At 44.6% G+C, this 21,971-nt stretch overlaps 1 protein-coding gene across 4 annotated transcripts in view; it reads right to left on the bottom strand.

Moving 5' to 3' along the window:
- Nucleotides 1-139: 139 nt before the first annotated feature.
- Nucleotides 140-21,971, bottom strand: part of trak2 (trafficking protein, kinesin binding 2) — a 29,453-nt gene continuing 7,621 nt past the window's right edge. For 3 of the 4 annotated variants that reach the window (XM_080019173.1, XM_080019174.1, XM_080019172.1), the window contains exons 4-17: nt 16,396-16,455; nt 15,714-15,790; nt 15,281-15,397; nt 13,840-14,064; nt 11,539-11,617; nt 11,302-11,432; nt 10,527-10,601; nt 9,851-9,988; nt 9,491-9,570; nt 9,064-9,204; nt 5,787-6,079; nt 5,132-5,662; nt 4,776-4,875; nt 140-3,006 (exon numbers count right to left, since the gene is read on the bottom strand). In XM_080019173.1, coding sequence (XP_079875299.1) covers nt 2,226-3,006; nt 4,776-4,875; nt 5,132-5,662; nt 5,787-6,079; nt 9,064-9,204; nt 9,491-9,570; nt 9,851-9,988; nt 10,527-10,601; nt 11,302-11,432; nt 11,539-11,617; nt 13,840-14,064; nt 15,281-15,397; nt 15,714-15,790; nt 16,396-16,455 — 2,828 coding nt within the window. In that variant the 3' untranslated portion in view covers nt 140-2,225. The remainder of the gene's footprint in view (nt 3,007-4,775; nt 4,876-5,131; nt 5,663-5,786; nt 6,080-9,063; nt 9,205-9,490; nt 9,571-9,850; nt 9,989-10,526; nt 10,602-11,301; nt 11,433-11,538; nt 11,618-13,839; nt 14,065-15,280; nt 15,398-15,713; nt 15,791-16,395; nt 16,456-21,971) is intronic. The other variant, XM_080019175.1, reaches the window with a different exon arrangement.

The raw sequence follows: 21,971 nt of genomic DNA, 5'->3' as shown, positions 1-21,971 counted from the left end.
GCATACCAAAACTACTCCTCTCAGTATACTTTTAATTATTTGAAAATAATGGGAATATGAGAAAAATAATGAGATGATGTCTTTGAGCATCCTCAACAGGAGTTAAAAATAAACCACCCACCCAGGCAAAGTATTTCTGCTTAAATTTCTTTATTAAAAAAGGAGGCAGCTGAATAATGGTCATGAGCATATTACAAAGGATTTCAGGTGTGCGTGTGTGTGTGTGGTGGGGCCTTGAGGAGTTCATCATGCAAATCACAACACCCAAAAACTATGGCATCATGACATGCTGACCTTCACAAAACAAAAACCTGGGCTGGTATTTAACAGAATGAGTGTATTTGGCAATGAAAAAATGATATCTCCAGTAAAGTGAGCCAATCAAGGCAGTGTCTTGATTAAAACCATATAAACTTAAACCCCCTCATTTTAAATATGTTGTAGCTGTTATGAAATGCATCACATACGATATACTGTACACACATGCACACACATACACACACACACGCTTTGACTGTCACTCCTCTCACTCACACGCACACACACACACACATACATACACACACACAGAAGAGAGTACTTCTTCAGAAATAAACAGTTTTGGTTTGCACAGTCGATATACATTTTATTAAAACAAAACAAAAGTCTATCACTTTGGGATTGCCAAACAACACAAAGCTGCGATGTATATTAAAATCTTCTCTTCCCTTGTGAAGTGTGTGTGTGGAGTTGCTGTTCATTCTAGGATTACTTAATGCTAACTTTGCCTCATTAGTATCACTCTGTTATATTTCCTAAATGTTTTTCTATATCTCATACACAGATGCTAAAATGGCAAATAAGTGGGAAAAGTGCAAGACGGAACGGAAACGGCAGTTTGATTCGCTGGACGGACGGGACGTGACTTGCAAGGAGAATGCGGGGGGTTCGCGCTCAACGAGCACAAATGCACAAATTCTCCTCCTGCAGGGAATGTAGCAGACGCATCGCTGTGACACGTTATTTTTATATTTGCACGAAGCGTTAGGGCGAACGTGTAACTCGCGTCCAGTTGCGTCTTTCGCTGGGCGCATACACGCCACTGGCGCCCTCTGTTGGCCAAATAAGAACGCGTGCACATCTTTAAAAGAGACTCCCCGGAGATTTATATTTTCACCACTGCTCAAAAAACAAACAAACAAACAAACAAACAAACAAAAAGAGAATGTGAAAGACATGCAAACGCAAGTGCCACTATTTTCCCCTTTCGACTCCCTGTAATGCCGTATGAGCTGAACATGTGCCTGAGATAAGAATGACGGCTGCCAATGGACCAAGTTACAATGGCAGCGGCCATAGTCGCTTCTTTACTCCTTGTTGACAGGGACATTCTCCACCCAGTGCTGCCTGTCGTATAACACCTCCACCAAGTGTGAGCACTATTTACATCCCTGGCTAAACAGGAACTCTGAAACCCAAGTGGGGGTGAGTGGGGGCTGAGCGAGGGGTGATGAATGAGGGAAGTCGGCGCAAACGCAACGGTGGACTTTTTACAACCCCAAAAGAATTGCCGGGTTAGAATTGTAATACTGTAGTGGTCATTTTCTGTTCATGGAGTCAAGGCAGAAGCCGGCAGGGAAGAACTTTCAACTGCCCTTCTGCCGTTGTAAACCAAGCCGATTGAAAGTGAATCTTCGATTAAAAAAATAATAATAATAATTTAACCTTGTGCTATAGTCTCTCGTGACCACGAATTAGCTAGCTGTCCATTTAGGACAAGCCCTTGAAGCAGAAACACTCTGGATGCTTAATCTTTCTACCTTTTCTCTCTACCGTTCATCATCCTCTCTACACATGACCTACCTGGATCCTGCTTTTGAATTCACAACCATCTTAAACTCATCACCTTCAAAATCCTTAGATCCACCTGCGTTAAAGCCTTTTATTCTCCTCTACCTCTTGAATTTGAGCACCCAGAGTGTCACACTAGAAAAAAAATTAAACAAAAAGCAAAACAGAAAAAGAGGAGCAGGTTTCTCGGCAGGCTAAGGCCTCTTACGATCAGCATCACCGCGTACAAAAAGGCAGTTTGACAACATTGTGCTTTAAAAAATCAACCAATAAAGGAAAAAGAGGGATTGTTCTGGATCAGTCTCTCCTCCTTCTGTTTGGTTTGATGAGACTGGGAGGAGGAAGAAGAGGGGGAGTCTATGCCGGGGGAGTGGGGGCGTCTCCCACGGACCGCGTTAGTGTTTCCCGGAGCTGGACGACGGCTGGGAGAGGGAGGCGAGCCTCCCCCGGTGCCGCTGCTCCTTGGGGTCCCCCCATGGGGGTGGGGAGAGTGCGAGAGAGGTAGGGTGAGGAGGGGGAGGATGACAGGGATGAAGATGAGGAAGCAGTGGGGGGCGCGGCTGAGCGCCGATCATGGCGGGGAGGCTTTGGTTGCGCCGCAGGCCATCCAGCAGGCTACCGCTGCCGGCCCCCACGAACGTGGAGGAGTCCTGGCGCCGGGGCCCCTGAAGAACCTTGGCGAAGCCCAGTCGCCGCAGCCTCTCCACTAAGCCCTCGCTGAAGGGGTTGGCAGTGGGGGCCGCCGGCTTGGGCTCGGAGGGGCTGGGCAGGTCGGGGTGCACGGCACGGCCCACCGTCAGCCCATACATGTCCTGCAGGAAGAGCTCGGCCGGACGTGACGCCAGGAAGTTGTCTGCGGGTGCCGGGGGGCGGGACAGGAAGGGGACAGGAGAGGGGGTGGGGGAGTGTGAGGGGGAGTTGGGGGGAGTGCCAGGGAGCAGGCAGAGCAGAGGCTGTTTGGTGGTGGTGGGGTGGGGCACGACTGTGGGTCCGTCAGGGGAGACCTGCGTCGCCGAAATGCCCTTCTCTAGTACAAGCTTGGTGAGGCCACTGGGGGGCACCATAGGGCGGCGCGGGGGGAAAGAGTCCCCCAGACTGAGCCTGCAGGGGGTCACCGGGGTGCTGGGGCCAGTCCGCATGGAGCTGGGGGTGTTGGCCATGACCGATGACTGGAAGCTGCATCCAAGGAGAGCACAGGTCACCATGACAACATGATAACAGCCGTGATGTTAGCACTATGGTGCTGCCTGGTTAACCAATAGGATCATTTGTATCTTATTCAGAATGTGACCCACCGCAGCAAAACTAGCTATTCTTGCGCATTTCTAAAATCGCCAGGAGCAGCCAAATGAGTCGAAAAAATCTTTTAAGAAGGAAAATTTGATTTTTCCAGATTCGTGTTGCTTTGTGTTTTTTTGTTTGTTTTTTTTTATCTCTCAACGTATTTAAAAAACCGGGTTTGATTTATAAATAGAACAATGTTAAACCGTAGAGTTAAATATTCCTGGTAGATTACATGGAGAAACACAATTCACTTATCGAGACGCTGATCGATCGTTTCCGTTAAAGGACCATCCAGGTGACGATCATTCCTTCATAAACCATGTGATGTTAAGTCACAATGTGAAACCGTTTTGATAAGAGTGCAACCTTTAAAATCATACTACCTTTACACACACACATGGAGACATTATTCTGGAGGGGGCGTATACCAACATGTTCCAACGAAGAAGTCATGCTGACGTCGCTTCCGTAAACAAGAGGATCCAGTTTCACTTGTCTGAAAACTTTCATCTCCGTGTTATTGATTACGAGAAGTGGGTGGCGGAAGATCTAAATCATATCCCGGACCTTAATCTGACCAGTGCGATAGATCCAAGTCAGTGTAAGCAGTTTGACTAGAATTTATTTTCCGCGATGATAGTCAGTTCTCCGACAGCGATGATGAATCTGAAACCGGCGTTATCCCGGACTTGGGGAACATTTCCAACAGCGGATTTCAACCCGATTGTGGTTTTGAAACAAAATATTTTCAAGAACCACCGGAGCGAACTGACGATACGCCCGTTGTTGTTACGACGGAAGAAGTTGATGACGTGATGAAGTCCGTTGAGGTTGGTGATGCAGATTATGAACAAAAAGCAATGGACAAGATTCTCAAGTTTACCTGCAAATGCAGCCAGGGGCGAAAAGAAAATGAAAAGAGGCCCCAAACAGGCTTTCAGAGTGTAGCTGGGGTAGGGTTGGGGTTAGCCCACATAATAACTCCAACAACTTACAATATTCCACACTTTTATGCATCTAAATAATTCCACTTTTATAAAACATGTATATTCTTACTGTTAAATAAAAGCTTTTTTTTTTTTTTTAATAAAATATGTTTTGTGTCGATGACGCTGTTCAACATTCCCACAAAACACTAGAACTAGATTGCCCCATTCATCAGGGTGTCAAGTGGCCATGTGACCAGTGGCCATGCGGCTGTGTTGGTCCTCCAACCATTTGCATTCTGGAAGCTGGCTGAATGAAGCCAAGTTTTGGGAAAACTTTTAAAGGTGATTATCTCAGAAACACAGTTTAACACACCCTTGTCATTAACAAGTCATAGCTTTAAAAATATCTGCTTGATTTGAACAATTGACACCTTGTTTTGAAGCTCTGATTATTCACGTTCAAATGATGTGGAAAAAAAAGTCAAAAGCCACCAAATGTACCTTAAGTCTGCAGTGGGTCACATATATATAATATATAGCTGGAAAAGACCAGACCAGATTAAGAAGACAAATTATTTTCTAGATCAAACCAAATTGCCAAAATTGTATGGACAATTGCTTTCAAATAACTTTTCATAGGGACTGAAAATAAATCAGGTCAGACAGTGATTTTAAGCCTTTGAGCCACAAGAGGGGGCCAGAGAGAAATGAAAAAAGAAAGAGCAGCGTTACCTGGTGGTGACCTGGGTGACATCACTGGGGTGCAGAATGCGGCAGGTGGTGAAGGTATAGGTGGAAAAGGTGGAGCTCTGACACTTCCCAGGATTTTGGACTGGACAGACATACATAACACGGATATAAACAAAAAGGTATACAGATATTAATGAAAATCGACTACTCTTTTTACACATTTTAGATGCCTGAAATGCATTATGTGTCAATTATTGTCTTCAATTGACCCCAAACTGACAGTGTGAGTCTTTACTTGTTGGTAAAAGTGATTGAATCACTAATCTTGTTATTGGCAGTCAAGTTAAGGATTTAAAGTTGGCTACTGGTCCATCTCTGGTAATATTTTGGAAGTTTACCCGAGGACCAGGATGACGTTGTTGCCGTCAAAGTGCTAATCCTGACTTCTGATTGGACGGGAGTGGACGACGCCACAGGAAGGGGCTTGGCCAACAGGCTGATGGTGTCCTTGACAGGGTGGGGTGTGGTGGTGGTCGGGGTTGGGCCAGATTTGGCAGCGGGGATGGAGGAGGAGGCGACCTCCGGGGGACGACAGAGCTCCGGGCCTGGGGGTGTCCTCTCCTTCTTCTCCTCGGGCGTGGACGAGCAGCGCACCTTGAAAACGATGCCTCCGTCCTCCTCCTCTTCGTAGCCTCTGCCCTTCACCCTCCCCTCCTCGGCAGAGCCCTTTTCCAGGATGCCCTCGTCTCTCCGCCCCTCACATCCGTTGCCGGCACCACTGTCCTCGTCTTCCTCCAGGTCTTCTAGGTGGTAAACGGTGTCCTGGGGCAGCGGCCTGAAGCCCTTGGTCACCACGCCCGGATGGGGGTCCAGGACGGTGCCCAGGTGGGGCTTGGCCAGCTGCTGCCAGTGGTGAAGGGTCAGGGAGCCTGAGGAGGACAAAGCAAAACAAAGTATAATCTGATTTGTCCAATTCACGGTCTGACTCCTGGGAGAAGTAGGCAGACTTCACCAGTTAAATAAAGCTTCATGGAAATAAATACAATATCTCACCTTCCATGGGCTTGACGATCTGCAGCTTCTCAGGCAGGAAGGTCTTGAAGATGCCGGAGGAGACGGAGAGCTCTGACAGGTTGGAGAAGGAGGACAGTGCGCTTCCCATCGGGGAGTCGAAGGCGTCGGGGTCTTCCGCCGGCCCTGCCAGCCCCCGCAGCTTTCTTTCACGCTCCGCCCGGAAGAACTGCCGCTCGCACAGGAAGTTGTGCCGCCGCAGCGAGAGGCGGTGGATGGCATCGTTCAGGTCGTTCCCCCCTGGCGAGCCTGGCTGGCCGACCCGCGCTTCCTCCCTGGAGAAACAGACAGCAGTTCAGTTGTTAAGAATGTAAACAGGGTTTCAGTAAGAGAAATACTAGAAACAGAAGCAAATACAAGCAAATCTGCTGCTGCTTCAAATAATGAGCACAATTAAAATTAACATTAAACCTTGAAATGAAAACATAAACATAGAACCAAATAACAACATGTACATGGAAAAACATACACCGCATTCCAAATTATTATGCAAATGATATTTTTCTCAGATTTTCCTAAATAGTCGATGCAGATGACAGTCAGTATAATTTTCAAGTCATCAACCGTTAGGGTATAATTCGAATGTTATTGAACAAACCTCCCAATGATAACAGTATTTTTTCAAAAATAAAAAACTGAAAATGCACTGTTCCAAATTATTATGCACAACAGAGTTTCAAAACATTTTATAGGTTGTAAACAACTGAAAATGGTCATTTGTTGAACGTGCAGCATTAGGAGGTCCTATTTACTGAAATCAAAAGCTATTTCAATCAAAAACATCTTAACAGGCCAAGTTACATGTTAACATAGGAGCCCTTCTTTGATATCACCTTCACAATTCTTGCATCCATTGAACTTGTGAGTTTTTGGAGACATCAGAAAAGCCTCCCAGAGCTGCTGTTTTGATTGAACTGCCTCCCACCCTCATAGATCTTTTGCTTGAGGATGCTCCAAAGGTTCTATAAGGTTGAGGTAAGGGGAGGATGGGGGCCACACCATGAATTTCCTTTTATGCCCATAGCAGCCAATGACACAGAGGTATTCTTTGCAGTATGAGACGGTGCATTGTTATGCATGAAGATGATTTTGCTACAGAAGGCACGGTGGTTCTTTTTTGTACCATCGAAGAAAGTGGTCAGTCAGAAACTCCATATACTTTGCCGAGGTCATTTTCACACCTTCAGGGACCCTAAAGGGGCCTACCAGCTCTCGCCCCATGATTCCGGCCCAAAACATGACTGCCACCTCCTTGCTGAAGTCGCAGCCTTGTTGGGACATGGTGGCCATCCACCAACCATCCACTACTCCATCCATCTGGACCATCCAGGGTTGCACGGCACTCATCAGTCAACAACACTGTTTGAAAATTAGTCTTCATGTATTTCTGGGCCCACTGCAACCGTTTCTGCTTGTGAGCACTGCTTAGGGGTGGCCCAATAATAGGTTTATGCACAACTGCAAGTCTCTGGAGGATCCTATACCTTGAGGTTCGTGGGACTCCAGAAGCACCAGCAGCTTCAAATACCTGTTTGCTGCTCTGTAATAGCATTTTAGCAGCTGCTAAAATCTTCATCTGATGAATTTGTCTGGCAGAAACATTCCTCATTATGCCTTTATCTGCACAAACCTGTCTGTGCTCTGAATCAGCCACAAATCTCTTCACAGTACGATGATCACGCTTAAGTTTTTGTGAAATATCTAATGTTTTCATACCGTGTCCAAGGCATTGCACTATTTGAGGCTTTTCGGCAGCAGAGAGATCCTTTTTCTTTCCCATATTGCTTGAAACCTGTGGCCTGCTTAATAATGTGGAACGTCCTTCTTAAGTAGTTTTCATTTAATTGGGCTCACCTGGCAAACTAATTGTCACAGGTGTCTGAGATTGATTTCAGTGATCCAAAGAGCCCTGAGACACAATTGAAAAACAAAAAATTAAATGTTTATGACACTTAAATCCAATTTGCATAATAATTTGTAGAAACAAACAACAACATGTACATGGAAAAACCAACATCGGATGACAACATGTATCAAGTTAATAAGGTCCAGGAAAAATGGAACAGCAATTTGGCACGTGGCCTCTTCCTGTCATGTCAGAGAGGAATGTTACCAGGAGGGTGTTGGGTTGTGTTCAAAGCAGGTGCCGGTGGCATGAGTGTGTCTGTGATGAGACACACGTGGGTGAGCGCTCGGGGCTTGTGGCCGGGTAGGGCATCTAGCCGGTTGTAGTAAGGCGGGCCTCGCCTTTTCACAGTGCATTGGTGGGTGTGGGCGGTCCTGGCGCGGTATCTGTCTGTCAGTTGAGGGGCCTGGCTCCGGGCCTGGGTCAGGTGTGCGGCACCCGCGGCCCGGGTTCTTGCGGGTGCATCTCATGCCTGCACTTGGGGGTGGGTTGTATGTACGCGCCTCAGGGGTGCAGGGGTCACTTCATGCTCTCTGAGGTTTATGCTCCTCGGGGTCATGCATGGGTGTTTCTCCCCGCGGGCTCCCGGCTTCTCTGGGGGTTGGGGGGTGTTCTGTGGCTGTGGTGCATTGTGCTCAGAGCTCTCTGGAGGTCGTGGGGTGTCTATACGGCTGCGGGACTCGTGGGTGACTGCGAGGCCTTTTCTACTGCCTTTTCTGGAGGCGCTACAATATAGTTCTGATCCCATATACCAGAACCCATTGGGACAAGTCCTGTGCATTCACTGGTGGACACATCACTCATCACACACACACCATAGCTATCACAGGAAGAGGACATGTACCGTATTTGCTGCTCGAATTTTCATCTACTTAACGAATCATGTTTTGTCAAACACATGTTGTTTGTCACACACACAACACAATGTTGTTTGTCTCTATGTTTATCTGTCTCACCCGTGGTGATCCTTCTTCCCCCTTTTGGAGAAGTAATGATGGTAGAGGGGGATTGATGGCGGTCTTGTATAATAAAAAAGCTGTGCTGTAGTCTTCCCATGGGTCATCCACAGGACAGAGTTATTGCAAGCTGTTCTTGATGATTAATAGTGGCGTTGCAGGTTGAGAATTTGAACTCCACTTGCAGAAACTACACTTACTCTGTCTTGGATGCAATGGCACTCAAATACTCTGTGTTGTATGCCAAGCCTACTGACAGCACAGGTTAAAAAAATAATAATAATAAAAAATAAAAATAATAATAATTTAAAAAACACGATCGCTACATCGTTCCCTTGCAAGGCCATGTTTCCCTGGAACCCGATCGATCAAAATGCAATATAAGTTGACAGCATACCCCTTGGTGGACCGGTAGGGCTGAGCGGTCATCACCAGTGAGCTGAGGCCGGAGCCGGGGATGGGCGGCGTGGCTGAAGACGCCCGCGCCACACTGGAGTTGACAGAACGTACCGTCTGGAAGACCCGCTTCTGAGAGGTTCTAGAGGTTGGGGGGGTTAAGGCGAGGGGGAGGAGGGGAAGGAAGGAAGGAAGGGAGGAAAGAAAAAAGTTGTCAGAGTCCAATTTTGCCCGTGTTCTTTCTGCCCCCTTTCTACCGGCGTTAGCACACTGTTTAGCTCATCTCTCAGAAAGAAAATTTAAAAATAGATAAAAACCATGCACACCATGAAATGGAACTCTTTATTTTGTGTGTCACAGTGAGTACTCTGCATAGGGAAAGATGGAAGAGAGGGATGTGAATAGAGAGGGAGTGCAAGATGGCTGACCTTTGTTCCTGAAAGGTGGTTTCCTCCTCCACGCTCAGCTCCCTCCTCATGGTGCCCTCGATCTCTGCCGCCAAGGAGTCCTACACACACACACACACACGCGCACGCACGCACGCACGCACGCACGCACGCACGCACGCACGCACGCACGCACGCACGCACGCACAAAAATACACACACAGGTTCAATCACTGGGTTCAACTACACAAAAATGGCCACCAAAACAGAACTCAAAAGAACATCACAAGAACGAGATATTTTTCTCCCACTGGCATCTCCTTCCTGTAATAGTCAGTGATTGTAAACGTATCATGCCAGCTTAAACTGAGAATTGGGCTGAAAGAAGGGCGCGACACTCACCATGGGGTAGAGGCCATGCGACAGGTGTCTGCGCATCCCTGCCGAGGGAGTGCTCTTGTTGTGGAGATCCTTGATCTCCTCCTGTGATTCGTGGAGCATCTCCACACATTCTGCGTGGCGCTCCGCCAGTTCATTCAACTGCGGCGCACCCACACACACACACCCACAACACACACACACACACACACACGCACACACACACACACACACACACACACAATGTGATGAGATAAATAAATAAATACACACTTAATTCATCCCCGGAAGAAAATGACAATATGCAATAAAACAAAGTTGACGAGAAGATAGAAAAATGTACAATAAATCAAAAAATAATAATAAAATAGACCAAATTACCAAGTCAAACAAAATAGCCCAAATAATTACAATAAACCTAACTAGAAGATAGAGAAACTTTTGCCATGTAAAATAAACTGAAACAACTAACAATAAATTAAACTTAACAATAAACCAGAAAAAACAACCTAAAAACCTGAAAATTCAGTTAAAAAATTGTGATATAAAATAAACCCAATGATAAACAATAAATATAAAAATGACCTAAAAAGTAAACAAGAAAAAAGATCAACTTTGCAATACACAAGCTAGAAGTTAACTACAAAACAAAAAGAGGATAGAAATGAATTCATACGGGGAGTGGCATCGGGCGACTCACCTCGGCGGTGAGCTGCCTCTGAGCGTCCTTGGAGGCCTGGAGGTGGATCCTCAGCTCCTCCTTCTCCAGAGCCAGCTGCGGAGGGTAGGCCACATCAGCATGGGGGCTAAAGGTACAGAAACACCAATGTCCCTGCCTTCCCTCACCTTCCCCCATCTCTGCCTCTCGACACTACGCTACAGTGTTTCCCCTAGAATCTTTTTTTTTTTCGGGCCCGGTGGTACGCACTGAAAAAGCCCTGAACAGACGCACGGGATGGCATTTTGCCGTGGTCGGCTTTGGTCGGATGGTGCAGCAAGCGGATTGCAATTGTATTTACTTTCAAATTTTTCTTTGCTCTGTATATTCAAGACTTGAACAACACAAGAAGAGGATAACTTAATAAGCTGCATATATTGGATAAAAATAATATGTGTAACCAATGACCTTTGCAAAGCATTAGCACATCATGAACACAGTGTGCATGATTCATTGCTGCACTTTATCTTCCTTGGCTTGGAGAAAGATTTCACTATGGCATCAGGATATGGAAATGTTGCCGCAGGAGGCCCATTTATTGAAATCTTCATGCAGGCCCCCAAGTGCTCTCCTTGCAGCCTGTTCCTGAGATATGTTCTCATCTACCAAAAGTGAAGATTTTTCTTTATAAGGATAAGACTGCTATCAAAAGCAATCAATCAGTTCATGGTGGAGATATCACGTTGCACAGTAATTTAAAGGTGCAGTCTCTCTCTCTCACTCACTCACTCACTCACTCACTCACTCACTCACTCACCTCTTTGACACGGTGCTGGAGCTCCACGATCTGGGAGAGGAGCTGGGCGATCTCCTCCTGGTGGCGGACCAGTGCCTCGTTCTTCTGGGAAAGCTCGTCCGTCAGTGACACCATGTGGCTGTTTGACTCGCCTAGGGCATGTGGAGAGAACACATGTAGGTGTGTGTGTGTGTGTGTGTGTGTGTGTGTGTGTGTGTGTGTGTGTGTGTGTGTGTGTGTGTGTGTGTTCTCACTCACGGAGCTCCTTGACACAGTCGCTGACCAGCCTCTGCTCCTTCTCCTCGTATGTGATGGTCTCAGTCTTCAGGTGACACGCCTGCAGTGGGAGACACAACCACTGAGCTGATGTTTGTCCGGATCTCCTCTCACCACAACGTTCTCATGCCAATGAATTTTAGCCTTTTTTGTTGTTGCAAATGACTGTCTGGGGAGATTTGTGATTGAGATAGTTGACATATTCTTTATGGTAGGGTTGCCACTGTTATACGTGTTACCGGTGTTACACGGTGTTGGGGTGTACACCAATTACATTACTTGACCACTGTCGTTCCACTTTTTTTTTTTACATATAGAAATAAAACCCATTTAGTTCATTTTCAGCACCGACTTTAATCAAATGAAAAAAAAAAATCGAATTTTTAAAATACTAAGTGTGCTATCAATACTTAGTCGGACACTACAAAACTGGAGGTGAGAGTGACTGATGTGCGCGCACAGCAGAGTCTGTCGCAACACAGTCTGCTCATCATGGGAGGCGAGAAGATAAAGCTTAAGGATTCAAGATTCAAGAGGTTATTTGTCACATACATATATATACATATATGCAGTGAAATGTGATGACACCCGGTGATTACACACATAGGAGACTTTATATCAGGTATAGATTGGGACCGGTCTCCCTCCATGCGTAATCAGCAGCCGTGCATAACGGGGACCCGGTTACCCCGCTCTGCCAAGAAGTACTCTAAGGTCTTATGATAAAGAACTATTCGTTATTGCCCCGTCCTGAATTGAAGAGAGAGGTGATTGTGCCTTTGTCACTGTGGACTGTGGGACAGTCTAACTTTATAAGATTAACTTACTAACTGGGATATTGTATTGTTGCCTGTCTGGCTTACCCTTGAAAAATGCACCAATAATCTGTTTGGACAATCTATAGCTGATCTGAAACTTTCAACTCTGACCAATCATATTGGTTGATATAGAACTAAGTGGACAGGTTGCACTTGTAAACACAGTAGACACGGAGCAGAGATGGAGCCGCAGCGTATAGAACTCTGAGGAGAAGCAGAAAGATGATGTGTCGTAGGGACACATACATCCATAGTTTTTTGGGGATATTTAAGTTCCAACCTAAAGCAGACGGTAAATATTCATTGTGTAAAATATGTTGACGGGACGTCCGACGAAGTTGGACAACACCACAAACTTTATTTTTTATTTAGACCTACATGCTATATTTATTTTGTTTCTGATTTGATCAAAATTTTATTTTAGGGAAATGTTAATTAAAGCATCTGCACTTGTTACCAAGAAATTATTTGATTTCAAGTAGTAATATTCGTAATTTTTATTTATTTCTTTTTAAAATGGCGTTAACTGATGGGACTTATTTTAGTTTGAACATTCAATAAAAAATATTATACATCTCCATGCCTTGATGATTTCATTCTCTACATACAACGCTTATCAATTGTTTTAAAGCTCAATAAACACTGATAATATCTGACCGGAATCTCTCCCATTTGTCCGGGAAATTTAAATCTTCCAGGACACGTTCACCGGCAGCAATTTTTTCTCACAGAACTCTGATTTATGCAACCTCACCAAGATGAACTACCCTGGATTTTGATACAGGGAGTTTTAACTCTAGGTGGGCAGGACTTTGAATAAGTGGAAAAAATTCAAATGTAAGGATACGCAACATTTTACTTGCACCCTTGGGCACACAGGTGTGTGTACCTGTGTTTATACCAGTGGCGTATGGGAAGAAAAAACAAACCAAAAAAAACAAAGCAAGCCCATGGAATCTCTAATATGCAGGTTGAAGCCAGTTTTTGTCTAGTGGCTATCCTGTTATGAGTCAATACGGTTCCACATTGCTGGTGGAAGATCAATATATGGTATGACATACTTTACTAATCCTTGTATCTACATCTTCTGTATCTGTATCTTTTTATATTAAAAAAAAAAAAAAAAAAGAAAGTGCAATCCCTGATGTGCAATGTGTCAAGATATGTCCTAATACACTTAGTACTCTTGTTCCTATTTATGGGGATTTTTTTATTGTTTATGTTTCTATATATTTTATATTGTTAATAGTGTGCATTTGATGTGCTCTATTTTCTGCGGTCCCCTTTTTGCTGCTGGAACGATGTAAATTTCCCCGTTGTGGGACTAATTAAGGTTTATCTTGACTTATCTTATCATAAATTCACTGGACGGTGTGTGGAATGTGAGATTTGTTCTACACTTTAGGAGGGCGAAATTGTGACCATTATGACTCTTATTAAGGAATGCATCCACCCCACCCCGTACCTCAGACCTCAAGGACAGGTTCTCCTCCTCCAGCTCCTGCAGCTTGCCCTGCAGTGCCTCCAGCTGGCTGAGTGCGGCGGTGGCGCCGGCCACACCCCCTCCTGGCGGCCGAAGATGGCAAAGTGGCGTGGAGCAGCTGGAGTCGGTCTCGCTCTCCTCCGAGACGCTGGCAACCATGCGCAGTAGCTCGTCCTTCTTACTGAGATCATGCTGCAGCTGGTGAACCTGCACAGGAGGGTTTCAGAAGGAACGGGACGGTTGGTTCATTAAAAGTATTGGCACGCCTTTCTTAAGTTCTGATTTGTGGTTGTGTTATTGAGGCTGTTGTGAGTTTGATTCTATGTGTGAGTGTGTGTGTGTGCGCGAGGTTTTTGACAAATATGGAGGAGTAATTCATGAATAAATGATCCTCTGGTTAGAGCAAGTAGCAGATTATTGGTTAGGAAAGAGGTTGATTGATGGGTTTTATGTTATATCTGGTGTTGAGCGTGGTCGCTCAGGACCACCAAGTCTATTTTTGTCTTGGTCAGCCAACAAGTTTGTGGTCTTGAAGTGGTAATCCCACTGTTTTTTTTTTTAGACGTTATATTTTAAGAAACAGCCAGATAAGAGTTAATTGATCCCTGTAAAAATCAGGAAAACTAATGCATGTGGTCCTCTATACTGTTTCCATTGTATGCGGCGGGTCTGCCTTTCAGGCAAGAATGCAAAGATCAGTCAGACGTGAAGTCATGGCCTGCTCTCCGTGAAGTGAATTTTATAAAGCAGCCCCAATAAACCCAACCCAAAAAATGTAAACAATTCAAACGATCAGAGAAGGCAAACTTTGGAGAATATTATTTGACTGTCTTAAGGCTGCTTTATAGTTCTGCGTCAGCCACAGCTGTGTGTGGCTTGGGTATCAACGCCGGTGTTTGTATTCATGCTTCTGCATCGGTGATTACGCACGTAGACAACAGAAACACTAGATGGCAGTGTGGAGTCTATTTTGGCATGAAAAACAGATCACAGATATATCGCGCCGTAAAAATTTTGTGTCATTATATGTATATGTATAAATTGACATATTTTCAAACCTCCTCGGCCAGCCTCTCTTCGATCTGCTCCATTTTGTTTCTCACTGTTTGTGGAAATGAACCGTAAACATTGGAAACATGTAGTGGGGAAAAAGCAGACCAATCACCTTGCGGTCTCGCGCCACCTCGACGTGTAGTTACATTTCTGGAGAGGTGCGCGTAAGCTACGGCGGTGGCCTCTGAGGCTTCGTCAGTGACATAGGGACCTACAGTGGCTACTTGAACTATAAAGCAGCATTTAGAGCAGTGTAAACCACCCAACACAGACTATCTTAAAATAATATTAATATATAATAATAAAGAATACAATTTGGGTATGACCGCGTGTGTGAGAGTGCATTTCGGTGTGTGTGCGTTTCAGCTACCTGGTCGATGGCCTGTGTCAGCTGCTCCTCGATGGCCTCGTTGCGTTCTTGCAGCAGGTGGTTCCTCTGCAACAGCGACTGTCCAATACGAGCCGCAAGCTCCAGGTCCCTGTCCCGCTGTACAATCAGAACACAGGACACTGCTTAGTAAGCTCATGATGATGGCTACGACGGGCCATTAAAAAGAAAGAAAAAATAATAATAACACATCATCCCGAGTCATTATTCTAAAGATTAAGCACATTTGTCAGCTTCTCCACGGTGTATTTCCGGCCAACTGAGAAGCAGCAATATATCCAAATAACCAAAAATATAGTAAATACACCTTCTATGATTATTACTATGTAAATAGATATTCACAAGTCAGTATGGCAACTGAATGTATGTTTGTTTACCCCTGGTATGTGGGGTTGGGTGGGGATGTGCAGCCTACCTCTGCCAAAAGGTGTGTGACCACTTCGATGTCATTGTAGGTCTTGGTCATCTGCTCCATGCGCTCTGAACTGAGAACTGGCCACACAGAGGAAATTGACATTTAGGACGCATGGCAACACACAAGCCTACAGCACACCAATGTACCTGAAATTGAGATTGCTCAGCTGGCTCAGTAGGGGCTGGTTTACAATGCACACTTCCCTATGGACTATAAAATATAAAGAAGGTTTCGGAACAAGGTTGGGTGGGGGGGGGGGGGGGTGACCAGATAGAATGAACAAAATGTGTAAAGCCAACAAACCAGCTGGTCTTGCTTCAAAGTACAGCCACGCACTAGTCATGCAAACAAATCATATAAGTACAACAACAACAATGAAAAAATATGATTGTGCAGACAATCATAAGGTGTTTTTTTTGGTGGTAATGACCAGGGTGACCAAGAGCAATGTCTAGAGAGCAGACACAATAAGCAATAAGCAACTCTATTTGCGAGAGGTGAAGGTAGGCTTCGTCCGGCTTCATCAACATCTATGGGGTGCACAGTTGGTGGTGAGGCGTCGCAAGCGGGACTTAATTTCAGTTTAATGTGCAAGCTTGCAATGGAGCACCCCCTCCTGCCTCCTTACATGCACAGCAGAGCTACAAGAGGGGCAAACGCAGAAAGACAAGGGGGGGGTTACCTTTAGAAAGGTTCCGAGAGTCAGGAAGGGGATAGGAAGTAGGGTCCAGTGCAAGATACGCTGGAGAGAGAAACAGAGAAAACAGAAGTTTATAGATGCGGAGATGAGTGAGCGACAGGGGGCAAAGCAACAGAGAAGAGATGAAGAAACTAGATCAAAAGGTCTGCGAGTTAGAACTGTGATGAAGAGAAAGGGAGGAAAAACCTCAAAAGAGAATGAAGACCAACCACAGAAGTCCGTTTTAAAAAGCTGTGGCTAGAATGTTCCTGTTCCCTCTAACAGAAACATCATTCAGTCTAGGATCACTACGAGATACTGAGATGAGCTCTAGAGCATTTGGCGTTTGTTCTGTTCTTTGTATTTCTTTATGCACCTCAATGGCCACTGCCGATGATGAGAAGCTGCCGCCTCCTTCTGTTGAAAGACAAGGTGGCAACTGAAATCAGTGAGGTTAGAGATTTGAATACAGAAGAGCATTCAAAACAAGTCTGGGATATAATTACAGAGAAACACAGATGTGGGGGCCTGCACAAGACCATCTCAAAAAGGCGCTGCACGTACCTCAGCGCAGTCCATCAGACAGGTGGAAAAAAACATGAAACTACAGCCACACTGCCAAGGTCAGGCCTCCCCTCTAAACTGATTCACAGAACAAGAAAGACACCTTTTGCAGAGGCTACTGTGACTGAGTTGCAGAAGTCATTGGCTGAGATTGAACATGATGTGTGATGGCTCAACAATCTCCAAGACATTGCACAAAAAGAACGTTCATGGAAGAGTGGCTGAAGGTAGAGGGAGCCCAACATATTTGCTGGCATGGAATTTGCAAAACATCACTTGGAAGATACTGCAAAGATGTGACAGGAAATCCCCACCTAAACTGGGGAAGAAGTTTGTCTTTCCGCAGTACAACCACCCAAACCACACTGCCAGAGCAACGCTGGAGTAGCTTAAAATTAAGAAGACCATAACGCCACGCACATCTGTGGCAAGACCTCCAAACTGCTGTCCCCCATCGATCCCCGACTAACCTGGCACAGCTTGAACAATTTTGCAAGTAGGAATGGAAAATCTTGCTACATACTGGCAGCAATAGCTGTGAGAGATCACCAGGTACTGAACAAGAGGGATGAACACTCATGAATTGTTGACTCCTGTCAGAATGGTGGAATCGCAACCCATCTTTGGCAGAAGAGCCAAAGAGCCTCCACAGAGCTCAATGCTACCCACTTTTGAGCTCAACTGCTACCCACTTTTAGCCACCGCCCAACACCTGATCTGACTGTATGATTCTGCTGTTGGTAATCCAAGGCCCAAAGTCACCTCTGGCTGTGGACACAGTCACCCCCAACCCGACCTGTCTACCAAAGCGGTTGGATATAAATACATCTAGCTCTAGAGGGCTATCTTTGTCCAAACACACAGAGAGACAGACAGACTGAACAGTTTCATATGCACACATACATAATTAATGCAGGCTGCAGACTGCACAATTTCAGACTTGCATTCATGCATGTTCATGCACACTCAAACACTCATGAGTCAATTTACCTGCAGTAGGGAGAATACCATCACTGATGCATTCCAACGGCAATTCAGTCTCCGCAACAAAAGCCAGAACGATACATCTGTTTTACCGATAACTCGGCCATTATTTGAGTTTTTGACCCCATAGGGATGTGTCCCAAGTTTAAAATAAGTATTATAAACAAAAAAAACATTGATTATTTATCCTGTAATTGTCTGTTTTACACTACTTTTAAGTTATTCACCAAAATAAGCGCAAATCCATTCATGTTTGTTTACACTTGCTTTTAGACACGGACATGGCTTTCCAAGTAGGAACCGATGCTGCATTCATGGGAAACACGAACAACTAATTTGTTTTGGAAGCGAAGATGCGATCACTAGAACAAAAATAAGAAAATAAAATGAAAATGTCATCTTTTACCTTTTTTTAATCCAACAAAAAGTTATTTGTGTGTTTATTTTAGCTTATTTGTTTACTTTAACAAAATATATGTTTTTTAAATTGATTTGAAAATGTTGCACTTTTTGACAAAATATCGAACACCAAACATTACGTTATCTGATGCCAAAGCAAAGATTCCCTGTGAGCCAAGGTCAATAAAGACAATACCGAGTAGCTGGGCTGTCACTAACCGAAACGGTGAAATTGGCATCTTCTTGAGTAAATTGTCAACCACTTATCTAAGATTCTCATAGAGAGACGTCCGCTATGAAAAATATATGACATATCAGGCAAACTTTGATACCAATAAACATCAGCCTTTTGTTATTTTGCCAACAATCTTTTCTGGTGTCAAAACTGACAAAAAAAAAAAAAAAAAAAAAAAAAAGCAGCTTGACAACATTAACAAATTCAAGTCAAACAAACACAGAGGTAACGTAATTGAATTAAAAACAAAGTAACAAATTAAAAAGGAAGTCAATGGAAAAATGTGTGAGTACAAAGAAAATAGTGATTAAGTGGTTTCTATGAAGATGAACATGTCCTGATGATGGGGTCCAGTAAATGTTGACAGTCCAGTGAGCGGAGAGTGTTATTGTCTGGGAAGATTATAGCGTGTGACGGCATAGCGCTGTGGGTGGGTGAGTTGAGGTGCTCATTATGTTCATGTGGAGGGCATCAGGCATCCAGTATTTATAAAGGACTTTCCATTCCACGTCCATACAAAGTGGGGCAAATACCTTGCCAATGGGCTAACTGAGTGACACCCCACGCCCCATCCACCTCATCCTATTCCCCTATATTCAAAAGCGAGCTACTGAAGCCCTTTGAGAGGCATGTACAGCTCAGCCCATGACAAGGGCACTAGAATCAGGAATTTCTTTGTAGTCTACTTTTTAAACTGCGAGACAATGGGGAAAAAAATTGCATTCTTCCAAAGAAGAAGAATGCAAAAAGACTCACCCATAGTGAGTCACACTTTTAAATATAGACGCAAGTCCTTCGCTAAATTTCAGCCTTTCAAAGGTTTACATAAGCCAACACATTATAGAAGGTGAAAGGAAGCAATGTAAACATAAAGCTAAAGATAGCTGCAGGCAGCAATACACAGGGTCCAGTTTAGTCATGTTATGTATGTAGTAGGTATGTATTACAGGTTTTCGAGGTTCGAGATTATATACAGGGACGTTTGGAGCAGACTGAGGGATTGTCTCTGACCGTGTCAGACCAGATGTCACTGAAAATTTTGGATTCTTTCTTCGATCACTCTCCTTTTGGGTGCCCGCGCCGGGCTTGGGTTGGGAGGAGGTCGAGTTCAAGTTCAAATTGGCGTTTGAGGAGGACCTGCCACGTCAGCTCCGGGGGGGTCATCCTTCCCGCTGCATGCTGCTGGGAGGAGAGCACCGTGGTCGGGGAGAGCGCGGAGGAAGCACCAGCGCTCCTGCTTTAGGATTGGCTGTTGTGTCACATGGTTGTTTTTTCTGCTCTGTATGATTGGCTGTTCGGGTCACATGGTTGTTTCTCTTCTCCGTACACCTGGGGCTGTTCGTGTCACATGTTTTGCAAAACGCAGCACGAGTTACAGTTTCCCTTTAAACGCAGCACCGGGATCAAGTTTTCTGTCTAGGTGTCGTGCTTTTGCAAGTGGCTGGAGGGAAATGACTTCTGAAAGACGAAGCTTGGACTTGTATAACTTCGGATAATGATGTCCCAAAGCAAACTAATGAAACTAATGAAATTACGACAGTTATCATAATTTCTGCTCCAAATACAGATCGATATTGATCAAACTCAAACGACAAGATGTCTGCAACATCCCAGTTCTAATTATTCCTCAAACATGTCTGTGCATTCAGCCCTGTGCGCTGGACCCCTAAACATCAGTAAAATACAAAACTATGATACAAACAACTTGTATGTATCCCAACACAATGGAAACTGTAATAAAACAATAATGAATTGTGAAATAAGCAAATATTTCCTGTAGCCACAGGAACAATCCTAATCATTTCACATTCATGCTTCATTCATACTGTCGCTGTCAGCAGGGGAGGCACAGAAACTCTGCCCGTGCAATAGTTGTGTTTTTTTCTAACTGCCACAGAACATGGAAGTCCCTATATTTGGTTCATGTACTCCATGCTATTCTCGGGAGGGCCGTGAATACGTGTGAGTGGGAATGTCCCTGTTTGTTTGGAACGAGAATGCAAAACCTCTTCTTTCCGACTGGTGACGGGGACTGCATACCAGCGCTCGTTAGAGCTGAGAACGGCCCGTTTCCTGTCTGCTAGCGCTCGTGCTCACTGCTGGAAGCTTGCATACTGTACACACAATGATAATCACACGTACACACACACACACACACACACACACTTTGCACATTCTCCAACACGCACAGGGCCCCTAGCATTTTGAATGACCTTGCAGACATGACTGATACTCGCTTAGCACCAACGCTGGCATGCACACACATATGCTCACACAATGTAAACACACTGTACATAGACACTGTGCATAGACAGACACACAGCAGCATTTTAATCCATCAGCTCACCTTCCACAGTGAAATGATCGTAAAGTTCCTCATTGTGTGTGTTTAATACCGCCATTAGCTGGCTCTCGCTCCTGCACTCTATCTCTCTGCCTCTTCTGTTACCCTCACTTGTTTCTCTCTCAATCTTTCCCCCCCTCTCCCTGTCTCGTGACACTCACCCTGCAGTACTTAACACCAGCCGGATCGTTGGATTGCTCTGGCCTACGCATGGATAGGACACACACACACACACACACACACACACACACACACACACACACACACACACACACACACACACACACACACACACACACACACACACACACACACACACACACACACACACACACACACACACACACACACACACACACACACGACAGTCTGAACAATTTTGTTTCTTTTTAATTGTGTAGAAAAATGCAGAATAAAGTGAGATGGATAAGGCGCTGAGATCCAAGCACATCTGCTTTCATGCCCACATGTTCATCCCAGGACTTACATGCACACACAGACACATAATCTGCTGCTTTGATGTCACCGAAGGCATATCAAGTGAGAGAAATAAAGATACAAAGAGAGAGAGAGAGAGAGAGAGAGAGAGAGAGAGAGAGAGAGAGAGAGAGAGAGAGAGAGAGAGAGAGAGAGAGAGAGAGAGAGAGAGAGAGAGAGAGCAAGAGTGAGAGGGATCTCATTGCACCTGTACCCTCTCAATAATGCTCAAAACAAAAACAAAAATAACAAAAAATATAAATTTAAATGGACGATCAAAATTCAGTGACATCCAGACTGGGTACAGAATGAAGAATGTTTTCTTGCATAATTAATTGAAAACTACTACAAATACTTAGTCTAATTAGCTGTCTTTCTGCTAATTTTTACATACTATTTGAGCATACTAAATACTTATTTGGTGTGCCAAATAGAATGCTAGTACACTATTTGGGATGGAGCATAGGACTTTCTTATTGACATTTCAATGATTATACACCTACTGATTCAATACAAATTTCAGATGTTCTATTATCGTGATTCTGTATTGCATTTCAATATTAAAAGTTTCTTTTA

This window comes from Zeus faber, assembly GCF_960531495.2.
Source record: "Zeus faber genome assembly, chromosome: 2".
NCBI classification, from domain to species: Eukaryota; Metazoa; Chordata; class Actinopteri; order Zeiformes; family Zeidae; genus Zeus; species Zeus faber.
The sequence above is the reverse complement of the archived record's forward strand: the minus strand, read 5'-3'. Positions and strand labels throughout refer to the sequence as shown.